At 42.7% G+C, this 18,480-nt stretch overlaps 1 protein-coding gene across 3 annotated transcripts in view; it reads right to left on the minus strand.

The window, feature by feature from the left end:
* The window catches only part of tmem94 (transmembrane protein 94), a 29,433-nt gene that overhangs the window by 3,431 nt on the left and 7,522 nt on the right, over nt 1-18,480 (minus strand). The window contains exons 5-28 of one of the 3 annotated variants that reach the window (XM_032574393.1): nt 17,858-17,994; nt 17,483-17,688; nt 16,245-16,393; nt 16,009-16,111; nt 15,848-15,934; nt 15,013-15,129; nt 12,625-12,681; nt 9,375-9,479; nt 8,338-8,511; nt 8,048-8,269; nt 7,354-7,666; nt 6,524-6,697; nt 6,344-6,446; nt 6,038-6,246; nt 5,772-5,953; nt 5,384-5,516; nt 4,983-5,098; nt 4,708-4,807; nt 3,210-3,318; nt 2,904-3,093; nt 2,745-2,822; nt 2,580-2,665; nt 2,357-2,494; nt 2,166-2,324 (exon numbers count right to left, since the gene is read on the minus strand). In XM_032574393.1, the coding sequence (XP_032430284.1) occupies nt 2,404-2,494; nt 2,580-2,665; nt 2,745-2,822; nt 2,904-3,093; nt 3,210-3,318; nt 4,708-4,807; nt 4,983-5,098; nt 5,384-5,516; nt 5,772-5,953; nt 6,038-6,246; nt 6,344-6,446; nt 6,524-6,697; nt 7,354-7,666; nt 8,048-8,269; nt 8,338-8,511; nt 9,375-9,479; nt 12,625-12,681; nt 15,013-15,129; nt 15,848-15,934; nt 16,009-16,111; nt 16,245-16,393; nt 17,483-17,688; nt 17,858-17,994 (3,241 nt within the window). In that variant the 3' untranslated portion in view covers nt 2,166-2,324; nt 2,357-2,403. Of the gene's footprint in view, nt 1-2,165; nt 2,325-2,356; nt 2,495-2,579; nt 2,666-2,744; nt 2,823-2,903; nt 3,094-3,209; nt 3,319-4,707; nt 4,808-4,982; nt 5,099-5,383; nt 5,517-5,771; nt 5,954-6,037; nt 6,247-6,343; nt 6,447-6,523; nt 6,698-7,353; nt 7,667-8,047; nt 8,270-8,337; nt 8,512-9,374; nt 9,480-12,624; nt 12,682-15,012; nt 15,130-15,847; nt 15,935-16,008; nt 16,112-16,244; nt 16,394-17,482; nt 17,689-17,857; nt 17,995-18,480 lie in introns of those variants that run through there. The other 2 variants (XM_032574390.1, XM_032574391.1) reach the window with 2 other exon arrangements.

Below are 18,480 nucleotides of genomic sequence, written 5' to 3' on the forward strand. Positions count from 1 at the left end.
TCTTCTTCATCACTGACCACACACACATCTCTGATACCGATTCTCTGTAGTTTGCTCTTCAGCCTCTCCTTACTGTTTGTAATTTTTACTTTAAGTGTACCCCCTAATAAGCCCCTTGTCCCTCCATCAGTGCTCTACTGGGAAACCATCTCAGTGTTTTGGTTCTGGTGGTAATATTCACACAGACATTTATATGACAGTCAGTCTGTTCATGTGGCTGGCACAGAGCGTCCCAGTCAGTAACCTCAAACAGCCCTGAACCTTCTACAGGTTCATCTAACCATCTTCTTACATTTAGCTTAAATGATTCTGGTCTAGATTCTAGTGCAGAAATAAGACAAAACTAACTTATAAGTAACTTTTCAACAAACTACAAAGGGCTTGTTTTAAGTGAATAATTCCCTGATATTGATGAAAAACTACTTGTTCATATTGGCAGATTATTTCACCCCTAATATGGAGAAAATGTCTTGTTATAAGTGAAATAATCAGCCAATGGATTTGCGGAGTGAGTTCAGGTATTATTTGAGCTTTTGAAATGTTGATCAGCTATCAGGTTATAAAATAAAAACACTTGTTGTTATGGTTACACATCATAACTTACGGAGCCTCTAGAGAACCTGGGGAATTTTTTTTTTTTTGCGTTCCCTCGCAAAACTGTACTGATCAGTTATGCAGCATAATTGAATACTGTAAGCCTTTCTTACGGTGGGCGCCGTACTTTCTGCTTTAATATAAGGTTATGTGAGGTTTTTCCATGAATGTTAGTATCTTTTTGTGAAATATCTGAAGTTTTATATCTTTCTTTAGGGTAGAAAGGCACCACAAACCTACGATATAAACAGAAACTTTCCGTAAGTAGGAAAGCAATAAAAACATATTATAATTTGGACTATTTCTGAGTTATTATCGCGGGTCATAAATCATCTGACAGTTTTGATTGTGTCTCTGTTGTGTTCGTAGTCTGAATGGTTTAAAGAGCTGCTTTCAGTGCCGCTCCATCTTAGCCTTAACAGACATAAACATGCAGTAAAAAAATCGATTTTCAATCAAGTTTTTTTTTTGCACCAAAGACTAAATAATAATAAACAAGTTTTCACTGAGGCTCTGTAAGAGCCATATGAATGAAATAAGTAATTATTGATATGACAGGAGCAGGAGGCTTTGACACTGGGGTGGTGGGCGTGTCGATGTGGGAGTGACGTCACCAGGTATGAATGGGAAGGATACTGGCTTTGTGTGTATTAGGAAGCAGGTGAGCGGGGCGGTCAGTCCTTGCAAAGTTTGGAGCATGATCATCAAAATGGAATAAATCGATAATTGTGACAGAACAAAGAAGAGGTTTGGAGTTGATTGATACACGGACAGATGAGATTCCCCGAGTTAACCCAGTGCGGCCCTTTACCATCATTAGTTTGTCGTGTTTTTCTTGTTTGTTTTTTTAAAGGTTTTGTTGGCTCTAGTGGCCTTTATTTGAAAGTAGTTTGACAGGAAACAGGGTAATCAGAGATGAGGAAGACATGCGGCAAATGTCGCCAGGCCGGGAATCGAACCTACGACCACCGCTACAAGGACTAAGGCCTCAACGTGGGTCATGCTTTGCCCCTGCGCCACCACAGCACCCCAGTTTGTCGTGTTTTTAATAATAAAATGTGTTTATTATTATTTAGTCTTTGGTGCAAAACACTGATTGAAAATCGATTTTTTTACTGCATGTTTATGTCTGTTAAGGCTAAGATGGAGCGGCACTGAAAGCAGCTCTTTAAACCATTCAGACTACGAACACAACAGAGACACAATCAAAACTGTCAGATGATTTATGACCCGCGATAATAACTCAGAAATAGTCCAAATTATAATATGTTTTTATTGCTTTCCTACTTACGGAAAGTTTCTGTTTATATCGTAGGTTTGTGGTGCCTTTCTACCCTAAAGAAAGATATAAAACTTCAGATATTTCACAAAAAGATACTAACATTCATGGAAAAACCTCACATAACCTTATATTAAAGCAGAAAGTATGGCGCCCACCGTAAGAAAGGCTTACAGTATTCAATTATGCTGCATAACTGATCAGTACAGTTTTGTGAGGAAACGCAAAAGAAACATTTTTTTCCCATGTCCACTAGAGGGCTCCGTCACAACTATCAAACAGTAAAAAAAAAAAATCGGCAAACATTCCAGCTGTAGCAATATTTCCAAAATCACAGAGAACAACTGTTCAAAAAAAGCAATGTTTCAACCAGAAAAAGAGAAACAATTAAAAAAAGAATCAGAATGAAAGTAACAAAGCTTACCCCCTTTCTGAAAGAAGCACATGTTTCCTCATTTAATTCAGTAAATAGTGAAACGTGACCATTACTGACCTGGAGTTTTGTTTTCTATTACAAAGCTCCTCTCAGCTCATCTTACCTTCTTTGGGATTGAATCCAGGTTCTTTCCTGTGGCAACTGTCATAACCGAATTGTCCGGTGGCTTTCCCAACAGTGACACACTGCCGAAACAAATCCAGCGTTAAAACATTTGACAGATCAATTAGTGCGACTGATTCATCATCAACACGTGGAGTGTGTATGTACCTGAGTAAAGGGCAGCAGAAGCAGGACATCCAGAGGATGTCAGTGGTGTTCATGGGAGGAGGAAGCTGAGCGAGGCAGGCCAAGAACTGCACAAAAACACAACACACACTTTCAGATGACGCATGGCACAGACAGGCCTGACATTCCTGGGGTTTACTGTCCCACCTGAAGAATGACCAGACTGAGCTGGCACTGCAGCAGGAAGAGAAAGCACTTGCGGATACCAGACGTTGTGTGTCGTGCCTGCAAAGTAGTTCAGCAAAGGTAAAATCAACATCAATTGAAGATGTGAATGTGACTCAGTGACTGCTCGGTGTGACAAACCTGCTCTATGAGTTTAATCAAGCTAACGCTGTTTCCCTGGTGGAAGGAGACGGAGCAGCCCAGGCTGTTCAGCTGTCCTGACAGTCTGAGAGGAGAGAGTCCTTCAGCCTCTCCGCTGAAGCCTCCTCCTGTGGCGTAGCCAAAGGTCTCCCATGAGCACTGAGACGGATACAGAGGGTCCAGCCCAATGCTGCGGAGCCCAGAGAGTGGACAAAATGGCGTCAGCAGATGCGATGGGGACGATTCGGATGTGCTCGGCTTCAGAAACGTTGTGAAAAATGTGGAGGATGAAAGCCACCTCTGTACCTGAGATCGCTTTGCAGAAAGAGGCGGCTGTTGCGGAAGTTGGCGGAGCTTCCCAGACAGCAGGTCACCTCCCTGTTCTCCTGCATGATCTTCATCATCTCACACATGGCTGCAGAGAGGAAGACCAGCCACAACATTTCAGTTTAGTTTGTCCCATGGATAACAGAGTGGGCCTTGATGACTCGGAAGATTTACAACTCTGGAAAAAGTGAAACTGAACTGAACCCCATTAGAAACCTCCTGGTTATTCCAAAGATATTGATTTCTGAACTCTCCGAGGTAAAATATTAGTATTGTTGTTTCTAAATGAATATGAACTTGTTTACTTTGCATTGTTTGAGGTCTGAAAGCACTGCATCTTTTTTGTTATTTTGACCATTTCTCATTTTCTGCTAATAAATACAAATGTTTTGCTTGGAATTTCAGAGACGTGTTCATTTTACTCAAACATATGCCTATGGCTATGACAAGTAAAATCAGAGAAACTGAAACTTAATTTTCTCCAGAGCTGTACATATATACAGAAGAAGACTGGAGCTACTGAGAAAAACAAAAACTAAATATTAATTCTGACTTTTCTTTTCAGAATTCCAACTTTAACCTCAGAATTCTGACATTTGATCTTAGAAGATTAAAAGTCAGAATTCTGAGGAAAAAGTTACAGTCCTTGTCTTTTCCGTGGCCCTCTTCCATGAAGCTATTCTCTCTTTGTGCTGATCTCTGCCTTTGTGTAAAACATGGTTGATTTGTTAATCATTTTGTCAAACAGGTTGACTGATTTGTCTAACAGATGTTTGACAAGTTCTTACGTTTCTGTCAGAACAGAACGCTTCAAATCCGCGAGGCGAATTGAACACAGCAAAAACCAAACGGCTCGTCCGTTAGCTACATTCTTGACTTGGTTATGGTTTTGGGGAGAGTGTAGGGCTCTTCATGTGATTCTATTGGAGGAATTGAAAAATAAAGTTCAAGTATTCAAATAGTAAATGTTATAGATTTTTACCTAGCTGCTGTGGAAACCCACAGCAGCAAGAATTACGTGCTTAACAATAAGTCTTTAACAGTCTATATCAATGTAAATAGTTCTATACTTCTAATAATGTTTAGTTTGGAAATGATATGAAGTTATTTCTTATAATCTTTTTATCTTAGGTTCTGTAAGACAGGGTACAAAAAAAAGCACAATTCTTATGTCAGAGGAACGACTGAATTTTATTCTAGATTTATTTATTACTTTTGTGAAACCAGGACTTGGACAAACCAAATCCAAGCATCAAATCAATTCATTCAAATGATTAAAAATGCTGTTATAAAAAAATATGCAGTATTTGATTAAATGCACTGTCTTCAGGCTCCATGTTAGTTTTGATGTTGACGTCTTTGTGCTTGAGCTAAAAATGCAAATGAATGAAACTGTAGAGGTAAAAACTCTCCTCAGTCTCCAGAAGGATCATTAAAAAGCGTGTGGACAGTCAGACACCCGGAGGCGAAGACTCACTGTCGGGGGTGCAGTCGGTGAAGAGCGGCACTAAAAGAGGCACATTGTCGATGTTCTTCAGATGAGGACGGACCTGGTGGATCCCCCGAGGCAGCTTGGCCTGAAACAGAGCGCAGCATGTCGGCCAGAAAACAACAGCCTGAGTCAGGACGGCGCTGGACAAATCCAGTTACAAACGATCTGAAATGTTTCATTAACACAGAACGCCTGGCAACAAAGGCAGAAGGTCTGCTGAGATGAGCCCTGCTGCATAATGTGACTGAGGTGATGATTACTCTGTTACAATCCTCCAGGAAGCTTGGCACGTCGCTGTCTGTCGGCTGGAAGCTGGCCAGGTCGGACTGGGCCTCCTCCTCCTGCAGCAGCGGACCCTCCGCCTCATCCCGGGAGTCTTCAGGACAAAAACGCAGGAAAATGGACACAGTACAGATGATGACAGATCTGCTATATTGTTGTCATTGCCTTGATGGGACCATTCCAGTTTCTAAGTGGTAACAGCAGAGATCAGCCGTCAGTATGGCTGCTAAGCCTCTGACTGCAGGGCAGAGCACCAGCCTGGGTTTGACAGCCTGCAGCAGCACCGAAACTTCTTTTTGGCAAGCTAGCGTCTCTCTCATTGAATACAAAAAACATAAATAAAAAAATCACAGAGTGGGGGGAGGGACAGCCCACATACCCTGGTGGAGGTCTTCGAGCAGGGAGCCGTGTCCCGGGCTGGACGGAGCCCCCTCACAGGGGCCGTCTCCGTTTGGAGTCAGAGATATGTGACAGTTCCAGCCTGTCTCTAAACCCATCTTCTCTGCAAACACCTGCACACGCACCCATACACACACACACACACACCCCCCAACGCACTCGATGAACCCACAGCAACTTAGCTTCAACACACTTTATGTGCCAATATGGATATGAATAATTGTCCCAAAAAGACTAAAGTCGACATGAAGGACAAATCATAACTAACAGAACAGATCTACCTGACACACTGCCACCATGGGAGGAACAATTCTACAGCTCAATGCTTTCACATTACGTCCAACACTTCTTCCAAGATGTTTACTCACCTTGCTGCGCAGCTCATCCTCCATGGAAAAATACACAAAGCGGATGCAAGCAGTGACCAGCGCGTCGATGAGACGGACCGTGTCCAGCTTGGCCTGGAACTGAGACGACACCATCCCCATGAAGATCTGTCCACTCAGCGCCTGGACACAGTCCTCCCGTTCCGCTCCCTCTCCGATCCCCTCTGACAGAAACACACAGAGTCCATCAGAACCTCAGCCTGCGGGTCTGAAGGTCCCGGCCCCGCCCCGCCTTGTCCCACGCCCACCGTCTGAGCTCCAGCTGTTCCTGCACAGGTTGTGTTTGATGGGCGTGGTGGAGGGCAGCTCAACGCCGGAGAACAGGCAGGGACCGAAGGCCAGCTCCACACACTTCCCGTTCAGCTGGCCGGACAGCGACACCTGCATGGGTTTGTAGGAAAAGGCGGAGCAGTAACCTGACAGGCAGGCACGCTGGTAGAAGTCCAGTACCTTTTTCCTGTAACGCAGAGGGGAAAAAAATTAAATAAAAGAGGTTAGATGCTCAGAAAGACAAAAACAAATGTGAATACCAGCCTGAAACTCCAAAAGCAGACCTGTCTGAGCCTGAAAGGGGGTAGATATCAGTTCCATCCCAGAAGTCAGTGCAGGCCTCTAGGATCAGGTCAGCTGAACCATGTGACAGCATTTGGACGCTGTCTGCAACAACACACACACGTTGTTATACCCACAGAGCAGCCGGCACGGGCCGTGCACACACACCATGCAGGACTTACTGGAGGAGGAGTCTCGCACACACAGGGACATGAGGTGGGAGATGGGGGGCTGGCGCTTGGTGAAGGATGGGAGGCGACGAGAGGTGAACTCCTTGGTCTTCTCTCTGGATGGCAGCTGGTAGAGGGTCAGGTGGTTCTCCTGTTTAAACAGCTCCCTGGCTCCAGGAGTGAAGCCTGAGACACGAGCAGCAGGACAGACATGATGGGAAGTTATTTACACATGCATAGTCTGCATATTATACACATCCATGAAAAAGGTCTGTTCTAAAAAATAAAAACTATCCTCGGTTCAAAGCTGTTGGCTCATCGTCGTCTCATCGCTTGTGTGTTTTTCTAACATATTTAGATGTATGGATACTAATAGTCAATTTTAACGTTACTAGACAATTAATTTCATATTACCAAACAAGCAAAACTAAAAAACAGAAGTTTTTAAATATTATGTAAAATGCTACATTTCATTTCCTTTTGGAATTAGTAAAGTATTTTTGAATTTGAATTCAACATTGAGCAAAGAATGTTAGCATGTTCTGAGAATCAGTGGATTTTAAAAGTATGATCAAGAATTTAAAAACATCTGCTTCTTTAAATGAAGAAACATTTATTTTTCCAACAATAAAGTCACTAGAAAATGGTGAGAGTTGTTGTTCAGACAGCTTTGTGTTAAAATTTAGTTATAAAGTGTGTTCCATAAAGTTCCAATCCAAAGTACAAGGTGTGACATTATGAAGCACCCACTGAGAGGCTGCAGGTAAAACCCAAAAATGATGCATTACCAGAGAACAGGAAGGACATGTAGACATGTAGACGTGCAGCGCTGCGTGTTTTACCAATCAGCCTGGAGAGCTCACAGAGGCCCCAGGGAACGTAGACGGGCAGCACGGAGCCGTGGCTCTCCTGCAGGGCCAGGTTGGACAGATGGTCTGAGAAGCGGCACAGCTGCTGGGTGACCCCGGCGTTGCACAGGTTCAGCATGATGTTGAGGCCCAGCGGCTTCAGAGAGGGCAGGTGGCACTGCCAGGAGAGATCGTCGAACTGGATGCTGGTCGGGTTCTGCTGGTCTTGAGACAAGCTCAGCATCTCCAGGTGGTAGTCGCACACAAAGTCCTCTGCCTCGGCTTCTGGGCAGCCCAGAGCAAAATCCTGGATGACCAAAACCAAGATACAGAAGAGAGAGATGGAATCCTCACGTAGGGCTAAACCTAACATTTTTCATAACCCTAGAAGATTTTTTTTTTTTTCCTATGCTGTTTGGCCCATTGGGCTTTTGTTTCTTCCTGCAGTTACTATTATTACTTTTCTAAATATCTTTGATCTGTATTTGATTTGTGCAAACTAAACCAAACTAATTATGGAATATGAATGCATCAACATTATTAACTAGATTCATTTTCTTGCTTCAGCATACACTAAGTTCTTAGACGTCTTATTTTGAGATCTCCTCACATGTTGCTGCACATTAATGAATGCTGCAGTTTGTTTTTTTTAGTGCCAGCTGTTTCAGTCTCGCTCCCCGGCCTGTACCTGCTCCTCCTCGCCTCCCTCGGTGTCGTGGCTGAAGCTGACGTTGGATCCAGAGTGATGTTTGGTCCGGGAATGTGTCGTGGGCTGAACAGGCCGCCGGAGTCTGACCGTCTCAGACGGGCGAGCCACGTCATGCGACGTCGTCTCACTGGGCTCGGCTGCGTCCCCCAGCTGGACGGCGGGTTCCTCCGGGGGACAGAGCAGAGTCTCTGCTTCTTGAGACTGCAGCAGAAAGAGGATGTTAAGAAAGGGGGAGCTAGAGTAACTCACAGTCTGTCAGGTAGACACACCTCATCCCGGTCATCTTCGGTCTCCATCCGGCAGTAGGAGTTCACCGACAGGTCGTCTCGGAGGTCATCCTGGCTGCTGTGAGGCGGTTCCACTCTCCCACTGAAGAACAGAACCGTCTCTGGACTCGGGTTTGGCCATGACAGGACGCCCTGCTTGTCCACGCAGCACAGCACCTGCATACGGAGGGTGAAACACAGGAGGAACCAAAGGTAAAAAAACATGAAACCATGGCAACAAATCGACAGCATACTTCCTCCTTCCTGCATTCAGCAGAATTCTGACATTTGAGCTGACTTTTCTGTTATGCGAGATAGGATGAATTGTTTCAGGATTACACTGCATCCATGTTTAAAAGCTAAACAGTATCTCAAAGCATGACACATCCACCTCCATGCTTCATAGTTGGTATGAGGTGCTCTTCCTGGATTCCTGTGTTTGATTTATGTCAAACATGTCCTCTGTTCTGTGTCCACATGATTTCATTTAGACTCATGACTTCAGAAGTTCTGGTCTTTGTCTGCATTCTCTCTGGTGACCTTCATGTTTGTCTCAGACAGTAAAAGTTTCCTCTTTGCACAAAACCCAGGAAGGTGAAACTTGTTCAGTCTCTTCTGATTGGACAGACATGGACTTTCACCAGATGCTGTCTGCAGATGCAGACAGTAAAGTTTAATGTTCATCTCATATCCATCAGGCATTTACCGCAACAGTCAATAATTACTTCATGTAGAGGAAACAAAACATATATGTAAATCATACCTAACTATAAGTCACAGGATCAGTAAAACTATGAAAAAACGTGCAACTTGCAGTCCATAAAATATGGTAATCGTCACTTATAAATAAGCAGAGCTTTTTAAAATCACTGAATGTTCAAATTTCATTGAAATTTAGTTTGATATTTTTTTTATCTGGAGTAATTTTTGTACAAACATTAAAGTGATTATATCATAAAACATGGTATATCTAGAAGTGAAGAAAGAAATCAAAACTTGACCATAAAAACAAGAGAAGGCCTTCAAAGAGTCGTACTCACAGTGACAGAGCCCAGAGTGTGCAGCAGGCTGGAAGTGTAGCCCAGAGTCTCAGATTCTCCCTTCAACACGCCAACCATGTGTCTCCAGACACAGCGCAGCAAATCCTGCATCCGTGACAAATACCAGCAGGTTAGAATGACACACCACCAAAACCAAGAAACCTCCTAATAAAAGAGCAGGAGTTTGTTACTGAGGAGAATACTTCCCAGCTCTAAATCACAGAGAATTCCTTCATCAGTTCTGAGATGAGCGTAAAGCCTGTAGAGTACAAGTCAAGGAGGTGAAGTGGTCAAAACAGGCATGCAGAGACTCAGGCTCCGATTGGATGGAATCAATGAAAACTTTTCCACAGGAAGAAAAAACAATCACAAAGAAACCCTTCAGTATATGGACACTTTAGCTTGCCAGTGCTAACACAACATCGCAGTCAGACTTAGCAGTGAAACTGGACAGTTTGTGTTGAGTATAATGAAGAAACCACATTGTGCATCCCTATGTACAGATCCAGCTCTCAGTGATCTGAAGTCATGTTTGGTTTTCAGAGGGATCTGCTTGTATTCTGTACGGCTGCAGAATCCTCCTGACCCAAATGTTCGGAACACCAAAAGGTTTCCAGGTAAGTGACTTTATTTCACTTTATTTCTGCTCCTGCTAATAATGATCAGCTAACACCACTTCAGTGAAATCTTTTCATAAGAACAGGTTCAACTTGTAACATGATGATAAGTGGACTAGAAACACTTTACTATTCTGCCCTAGACTGTTAGGAAAGGCTTTGAGCTTCTCCAACTGCTAGGTCTATGTTTATCAAATGATTTTATTTAAAGGCATATTAGTATGTAAAATAAGTCTCTTTAAAACCTTCCAGTGGTCTTAGTGTGGTAGATGTCAGACAGCAGGGAAATGGGGGGAATGTCCCATCAGACCGTCAGTTCCCGAAACCACACACTCAAAAAAAAAAGAGAAAAAAAATTGGTAAAAGTACATTCGGGGTCAGTGTGACCCCACCGGGGAAAAAGCTCATGGGTCCAAATGACTCCATTTCTTAAAACAGTGGGAGGGTTAAATAAGGTAAATATTTTCTTTTTCTGCTAGAGGTAAAACTCAGCACCACCTTTCTCCTCTGCTAAGAATAGTTCAGTAGATGTTAGATGCTGAAGGATTATGCTGGGACCAGACTGTTGAGTCTTGTCTGTAAAAGTTTTTTTCCCCCTCAAAGTATGAACACAGTCCTGTACCACCTGAGGAGATTTTTGCAGGCTTTGAGTCAACCCTTAGTTTAATTTAGTCATCCTCCTCTTCTTTAATCTTTTAGCACAAGGGTGTCAAACTCCAATCCTCAAGGGCCGCTGTCCTGCAACGTTTAGATGTGCCTCTGCTGCACCACCTGAATAGAATAATTAGGTCATTAGCAAGGCTCTGGAAAACGTATCTACACAAGGAGGAGGTAATTAAGCCACTTCATTCCAGTGTTTTGTAGCTGTGGCACATCTAAAAACTGCAGGACAGCGGCCCTTGAGGACTGGAGTTTGAGACCTGTGCTTTAGCAAGATTGTTTGTGGATTTGCTTATAGTTTTGTTCTGAAGTCTGATTGAGAAAAACAGGAGGCCAGTCTGAGAATGTCCTTCCAGACTGTTTGGTCTGTTTGGTTCCCACAGTTCCAGGACTGTGGGAACTGTAGCTGCTGAGTTCCAAACTCTGTTCCCAAACAGGTGCACCACAGTCTAAGACTGGACCACACACTACTGCCATAAAATCACCAGAGTTTTAGACCAGAGTCACGTTAAACTTTGTGATCAAGTTTTTTGTCACAAATTATTCTCACCTGATTTATGAATAGGTAACTCAGAGCCTTCTTATGACCCAATAGTGGAGAATCTGAGATCATCATGCCTCGACGGCATAATGTAGCACATTTAGAAAAGGGGAAACAGTAACAAATGCGTTTGAAACATCAGATCTAGAAATGAAAAACCTGGTTAAAATAGGTAAATATATTGTAAACATAAGATACAAAGAATATTTCTTTGTAATATTTGCTCCTGTCAGAACAAAACAAAGGATGGAGGGTCAAAAGGGACAAAATTAATTCAATAAATCATTAAATAAATGTACCATGGTGACGCTGCAGGAACAGGAACCATGAATAAATACACACTTAATTATCTGCATTAGCCATTGTACGTTTGAATTGTTTTAATAACTTAATGACATACTGAATAAATTATCTAATAAATCAATTATTTAAACATTTTTATGTTACATTTAATTAATAATTTAATGATGTATTTTTTTATTTTGTCCCTTTTTACAGTCTTTTAACCAGTAAAACTCATTTAGATATTTTTTTTGTCATTACAATAGAATGACAAGAAACTTTTTTTCTTTACTTTTGGTCTTGTTTTTCATCATTTTCCACAAATATCTACATCCCATAGTAGAAAATAAATCCATCCTCTATGGCAAGTTTGATGTTCTTCTTTATTATAAAACCTAAAACTAGAAATAAAATGGCGGCTTTTTAAAAATGAAAGATTTTCTACGATTTTCTACAGATTTTTCTCAAAAAACTGACTGCTCCATGCAAGTTTGGTGCATTCAATAAAAACATATTAACAACATAATGAAATATGTCAGGACTGCAGTGTGGATCACCAGCACAAAGTCTTGATTACCAGTCAGGTTCATGAACAAGTAAGCCACTGTCTCAGGTTAATATCTCTACCATATTTCACATGTTCTATGGATTCATGTGGATGGATGAGCAGTGAGATTTGACTAGAAAATGATGACAGCCAAAGCGTTGCAACAACAGCATTCTGAGCAGAAGCTGAGAGAAACAGAAGCATGCATGGAGAGAGGGAGAAGCGCCTGTAAAACATGGACATCCAGAGGTGCTTGGTGAAGATGGACAGATTACTGATCCATACATAATGTGACCCAAACGGTCACGGTTAGGAAAACTGTGGAAAATTACTTTGCAAAAATGAATGAAACAAAAAGGAACCCACAGGATTTTAAGCAAAAACAGCAGTGTGATATAGAAAGTGGCCCGAAACATAAACTGTTGAGTATTTTCATAGCAATACAATTAAAAGATAGAAGCTAGCGGTAATGATTCAAAGCAGTTGTGGGTCCACAAGGGGGAGCTGCAGGACGGTGAGCAAATAAAGACAAGCAGGTTGAGGGGTCAGCCAGGAGTAAAGCAGGTGTGAGGTGAGCAAAAGCAAGACAGAGAAGGGTTATACCTGCGAGGAAACTGCTTCGGTGTAGCTGCTTAGAGTGTCCTCAGAGAACTTAGCAAGCTAGGGCAAAAGAAGAAGCTAGTTAAAACCCAGAGGGAGGCTGGCAGCACACCTCCTCTGTGTGTGTGTGTGTGTGGGTGGGCGTGTGTGTTCGAGGGATGAATCCCTCCTCACTGGGCTCATCACAAAACTTACAATTTCAAAACTACTGAAGGACAAAATCAGCTTACACCAACCACCTATGTTTACCAGTCTATTAAAAGGGAAGTGGAAGTTCCTGCAGGACCAGAGGTGATCAGGCAGGTGACCTCTGGTGCCTTAAAACCAACAATTATCACCCACAAGTTTGCTTTAAGCCACACTTTAGGTTTAAGGTGTTAAATATATATTTCTACAATATAATGTAAGGTCATTAAAGGTTCAATGTTTTCATGCAGTAGAGGAAAAAAAAGGCCAGAAAAACTATTTGAGTCAAAATGATCAAATCGGATAAAACAACACTGACGGTCATCCTTAAGACAGCGGTTTGTTAAGGACCATTTGGAAGAAACATTTGTCTCCAAGCTTTTCCATTCTGGCTGATGTCATGAGATGCTGCTTCAGTATTTCTACATAATGTTTTCTTACGATGCTACTTATATTGTGAAGTGCACCATGATGAGCCCTGCGAATCTCCCCAGTGTCCATGTGACCACAGGACATGTGTCCAGACATTCAGCTCTTTGTCCCCGAGTCCATTTGCAGACTGGAATCAGATCTCATTTTCTTGTTGCTTTTGGAGTAATGGCTTCTTCCTCTCTGAGTGGGCTTCCAGACCATGTTGGTGCAAAATCTTCTTCTACGGTGGAAAATGACTCTCTTACCATCTTCACAAGGTCTTTTGCTCTGGGGTCGATTCACACATTTCCCATTTGACCCCTCAGAGCCTCCTTCCTGAACTGCTGCACATTCCCATGATGGTTATACATAACTTGCATATAACTATTTGAACAAATGATGTAATGATGTTCATGGGCAAAGAGAGATGCTGTTAGAATTACAGCTCTAATAAGCAGAGGGTTACCTTAGTCTGATAAATATTACAAAAAGATATGTGAAAGCTGCAGTGGTTCTGCAGGACAGGCGCACAGAAATAAAAAAATTATTTACCATGTAGCTTAAAACAGATATTCAAGCCTTGGTGTCTTGAAATCTAACATGTACCATATAATCAAAACAACTAAGAAACAAAATGTAGCAAAAACTACACACACACACACACATATGCGTGAATATATTTTCATTCCTCCAGTTCCTCTAGTCTGGTAGATTGTATCCCATATTTCTCAATGGCGGTGCAGCGATTGCAGTTTCTTGGCCAATCATCAATCTTTAAGGAGCTCTAACTTGCCAATTCCGATTTTGTTCAATAGCAATTTGTTTATAATAATTGATACTGTCAGGTGTCAACTTTATGCCCCTTCAATGTTCCAATCTTATTTTAATGAAAAACGTTGAACAATACCTGTGAAACAATAAAAAAATGCTTGAACTGCACATGGGATAGTGCTCTCCCACATAAATGAAAAGTAGAGAATTGCTGCTAAACTACTAAATTAACAAAACTAAACAATTATTTAATTTAGTCTTTCATTTTTCACATTTTAAAAACAAACATACCTTGAACAACAGGTCAGATTGCACAAATGTTTGGAGCTCTTTCCAAAAATAATTTGCTTTTGTCAGAAAGCCTCTTTATAATTCCCCTAATCTTCATCAGGATTTTCCTGAGTCCCCAACAAGCCTGGGGGGTTATAGGGTTTTATCCCCCCCTCCGCCAGGCTAAGCGATGCTTATTCTTATTTTAAAAACTTTTTTTTAATACACCAGTAATCCTGACCTCCATGCGTGTTTTCCACGCCCCGCTCTGCTGCACATTCAGCGGCGAGGCGGAGTAATTCCTGAAAGAAAGGTTTGTAGTTGATGCACTGAACAGGGCAGGAAGCCAGGTGTGCACCAGTCACACTGTCAGTGCCTTATATTTCATTTAATCATATTTTTTTGTCGTTTAAGTATCGTCAACAATGTCTTCTATCAACGTTGTTACTGAAATGTCATATTTCTTTTCCATTTCCTGTCGACTTGACATTTTTAAACATAAAAACACAGTGGCCTGCTGGTGGACCTGGCTTAGGAAGTTTTCTGGGGGAAACCCTGTTCATCCACAGGTTCAGTACTGGACTGTGGCTGGATCGCTCCAAAACATCAATATTACTTCTAGTCAGAAAAAACATTGTTGGTCACTTTAGCCAGGACTATGGATACTTTGGGGCTAACTGTAACAGTATTTAATATTTCAGTGCGTGTATGTGCGCATATGTGTGTGGGTGTGTGTGCGTGTGTGTGTCCTACCAAGCCAGCTGGAGATGCGCGACTGAACTCAGACAGGACTCTGGCCTCTCCAAAGGCATTTACCAGGACCCACATGACAGGGAAGAGCAGCGGCAGGATGGGCAGCACAGCCATGAGCTACAGCACAACAACACACTGACACCTCAGTCTACTCATCCTGTCATTAATCTGAACTGTTCACAGCAAATGATGAACATTCCTGGGTAGTTCCCAGGAACCAGGGGAGTTTTCTTGGTCCATTCTTAACGCCCCACATTTATCAGGTCAAAAACAGATCAGCAGGGTAGAAATTTGGTCCTGAAATAGGCTCTGGTCAGAATATTTTTAATTTAGCTGGAACTATTGGATGGGGGTTAGTGGAAGGAGAGTTGGTTGAATTTGTTCAACATTATCATTTAAAATAGTCCACTGCCATTATTTGCAGTCAACTTTTACTGTAACAGATTCTAAGTCACTGATGTCTGTCAACAGCCAAATGCGGAGAAACAGGGAAGTAATTCCTTCATTCAGAGAAAAACAAACCTCTATGGACCATTTATAGATTATAGAAATGATGAGTTGCAGCTACAGCGGTTTAAGTTAGTTCGGGACTTGTCTCTCGGGTTTTATTCCTGCCAGTATCAGTGATCGTTACAAACAGTGATCGCTCTAATTTCTTCCCCTCATGCAGGTTAAAGCTCTACATGGAGATCTGCCATCTGCAAAATCCCTGTTAAACTTTTTCTAGTTGAAAGACAGAGCAGCGTTGACAAAATCAATGGGTTATACAGCATTAGGAGGCCATACATGAAACTTGGTAGGGCTGGGCAGTACTTGGTGCTAAACGTCGTCTCACCTGGAGCTGAAGGAAGTTGTAGCAGGGAGGAGTGATGCTGGGGGCCTGCCAGAAAAAGCGAATTGTGTTCACCACCAGGAACGCCACCTGCGGGAAGGACCAGACAAATGTTTCCTTCTGCTCTTCCAGGTCCACTGAATGTGTAGAAGATTCCAGCTCACCAGCACAACAGGACAGACGAGCTTCGTGATGATGGACTGAACAGTAAACCTCTCATTATCCAGCACCGTGATGGGCCGGGACAGGGCCAGCTCCAAAGCGTTCCTGTTGATTTAAATCAAACTTCCATTTTTGTAAAACGTTATCAGTGACTGGGATTGTTATAGTGGCAGAGCAACTGATCCCAGAACAATGAAGATGATCCAACCACCTAACTAAATATGATCCAGCTCCCTACCTGACCGGCTCCAGCACCGGGGTCCGAACCACTCTGAAGAGGCGGTGTTGCTGGGGGCTCTGGGGCCCCCTCTTCTCAGTCCGAGGCGAAGGGGGAGGTGATAACGGTGGGAATAAATCTCCTGGTTCCAACACTATGTGCTCATCATCCTGAGAAAGAAACAAAGATAGAGCTCAACGCCATTCCCAGTTCCCACTTCTAACCCCAATCCCACACCTGCTTTAATAAGCACACCTCTTCCATTAGCCAATCATGTGGCAACATTTCTAGCAAGTAATTCCTCTAGATGTAGGAAAGACAATTATCAGAGCATCAGAACAGGGATGGGAGAGTTTTGGCTCTCCAGTTGACATGCGGTTTGTGGATCTTAAGGGTTGTCCAAGTCATCAAGGCATTTTGCAGTTTGGGTTGCAAGGGATGTCTGTAAGAGCCATCTTGTCTTTGTATTACGAAGCACAAGCTGGGTCCACTTTCTAGGCCCCAGTTTGAGCTAAACGCTGCGCAGGTTGGCCTCCGTCAGGACTGCTTTACGTCACTCATCTTGTTTGTGGTGTTGATGCATCGGTGGGAAGGGGGCGGTTTGGGAATCTCAGGGTTTTATTTGTTTTTGTAGATTTTAAGGTTCTGTCAGGCGCATTGGATCGGTTTGCAGCAGAGTGCGAAGTGGTCTGCATGAGGTCATATGGTACCAGACCAGTAAAGGGTGGAGTGCTCCATCCGGGTCTGAGGTGAAGGACCTGGACGGCGCTCGTTCTGTTGTAAAAAAAGCTGAGCTAGAAAGCAAAGCTCCTGATTAACTGGTACATCTATATTTTGTCTATCAACTATGGTGATGGGGTACGGATTGTTACAGAAAGAACAAGACTGTAGCTACAAGCATCTGTGCTCACAATTAGAGGCAAGATTGAGGAAAGTCATAATCTCGAAGGCTTGAAGTCGAGTCACTGCTCCTCAGTTGAGAACAACAGAGCATCTCATCACTCTGCCTTGTGGGCCTCTTTCCCCTGGGGAACACCCAGAACTTCCTGCAGATGCTACATAATCCCTCTGGCCCCCAGCCCACACCCCCTGGGCCTGTTGCCCCTGTGATCCGATTTCAGACAAACAGAAAACAGAGGATGGATGGAAGGGGATTTCTAATCGCTTTATTTCAAGGTTTCATTGAATGTCTGCAAAGATCTTGTATATTTAATATTTGCAAATCAAATATTGTGGCTTGCAAGTCACTACAGCCTGACCTTGACGCCCCTGAGAGATGCAAACGCCTGCTGGCCAGGTCGTAGTGCAATGATGTCTCCTTCCACCAGCAGACTGACGGGGAGGTTAACCAGCTGGGAATCCCGGTAGGTCCAGTGAAGTGACCATGATGGAGACGAGGGCGTGTAGAGGTCAGGGTAAAGAGAAGAAGGCCACTGAATTTCAGCCACACACCCTGACAGATAATCTGGATTAAAGAAACACCAAAATAGAGGGGAAGTATCAGAACAGGCCAGAGAAATAATAATAATAATACACTAATTGCTCTGTAGTGATCACAATAAAACAATCACACATGTTCCACCTTTGACCCTTATGAGAAAACCTAGGCATTTTCTTGTCATATCCCAACTCACCATTGAGCTGTGCGATGATGCGTCTGAGGCGCCGGACCATCTCGGTTTTGTTGAGTCTCTCCTGGCGTCCGACCAGAAGCAGGTTTAACAGGAAGAGAAGGAGCAGGGCTGCAGAATTCACCATCTCTATACCAGAGCTGGGAACAAAAGACACATTTCATTTATATAATCCCAATTCATAACGGATGTTACCTCAAGACTCTTTGGAAAAGAACAAAAATGTATTTGTATTCACAAATGCACAGTCAGTGTAATTCAATCATAGAAACAGATTCAAAGTTCATTATAACTTTTAAACAATGCAGACATGTTCAGTTTCTTCTTATAATTGCTTAAAAAAGTTACATCTAAGTAACAGATTAGATCAAGTCAGTGACTTGCAGAATTCACTAATCCTGGATGAGAAAGTAGCAACAACCAACCTCCTTCTTTTTCAACGAAGCTACATTGGCTAATGCCACACACAATGAGGAAGTAGCACTATGAACAAGAACGGAGCTTCAATTTGTGATAGGCTAGAGATTAAATTGGTTTTCTAAGGTAGAGTGGAAGTTAAAAAAGGAACAGATTCATTAACAGTATTGTCTGATAAAGATCTACTTTAGTGACATTATATATGTGAG

This window comes from Xiphophorus hellerii, chromosome 10 (genome assembly GCF_003331165.1).
Source record: "Xiphophorus hellerii strain 12219 chromosome 10, Xiphophorus_hellerii-4.1, whole genome shotgun sequence".
NCBI lineage: Eukaryota > Metazoa > Chordata > Actinopteri > Cyprinodontiformes > Poeciliidae > Xiphophorus > Xiphophorus hellerii.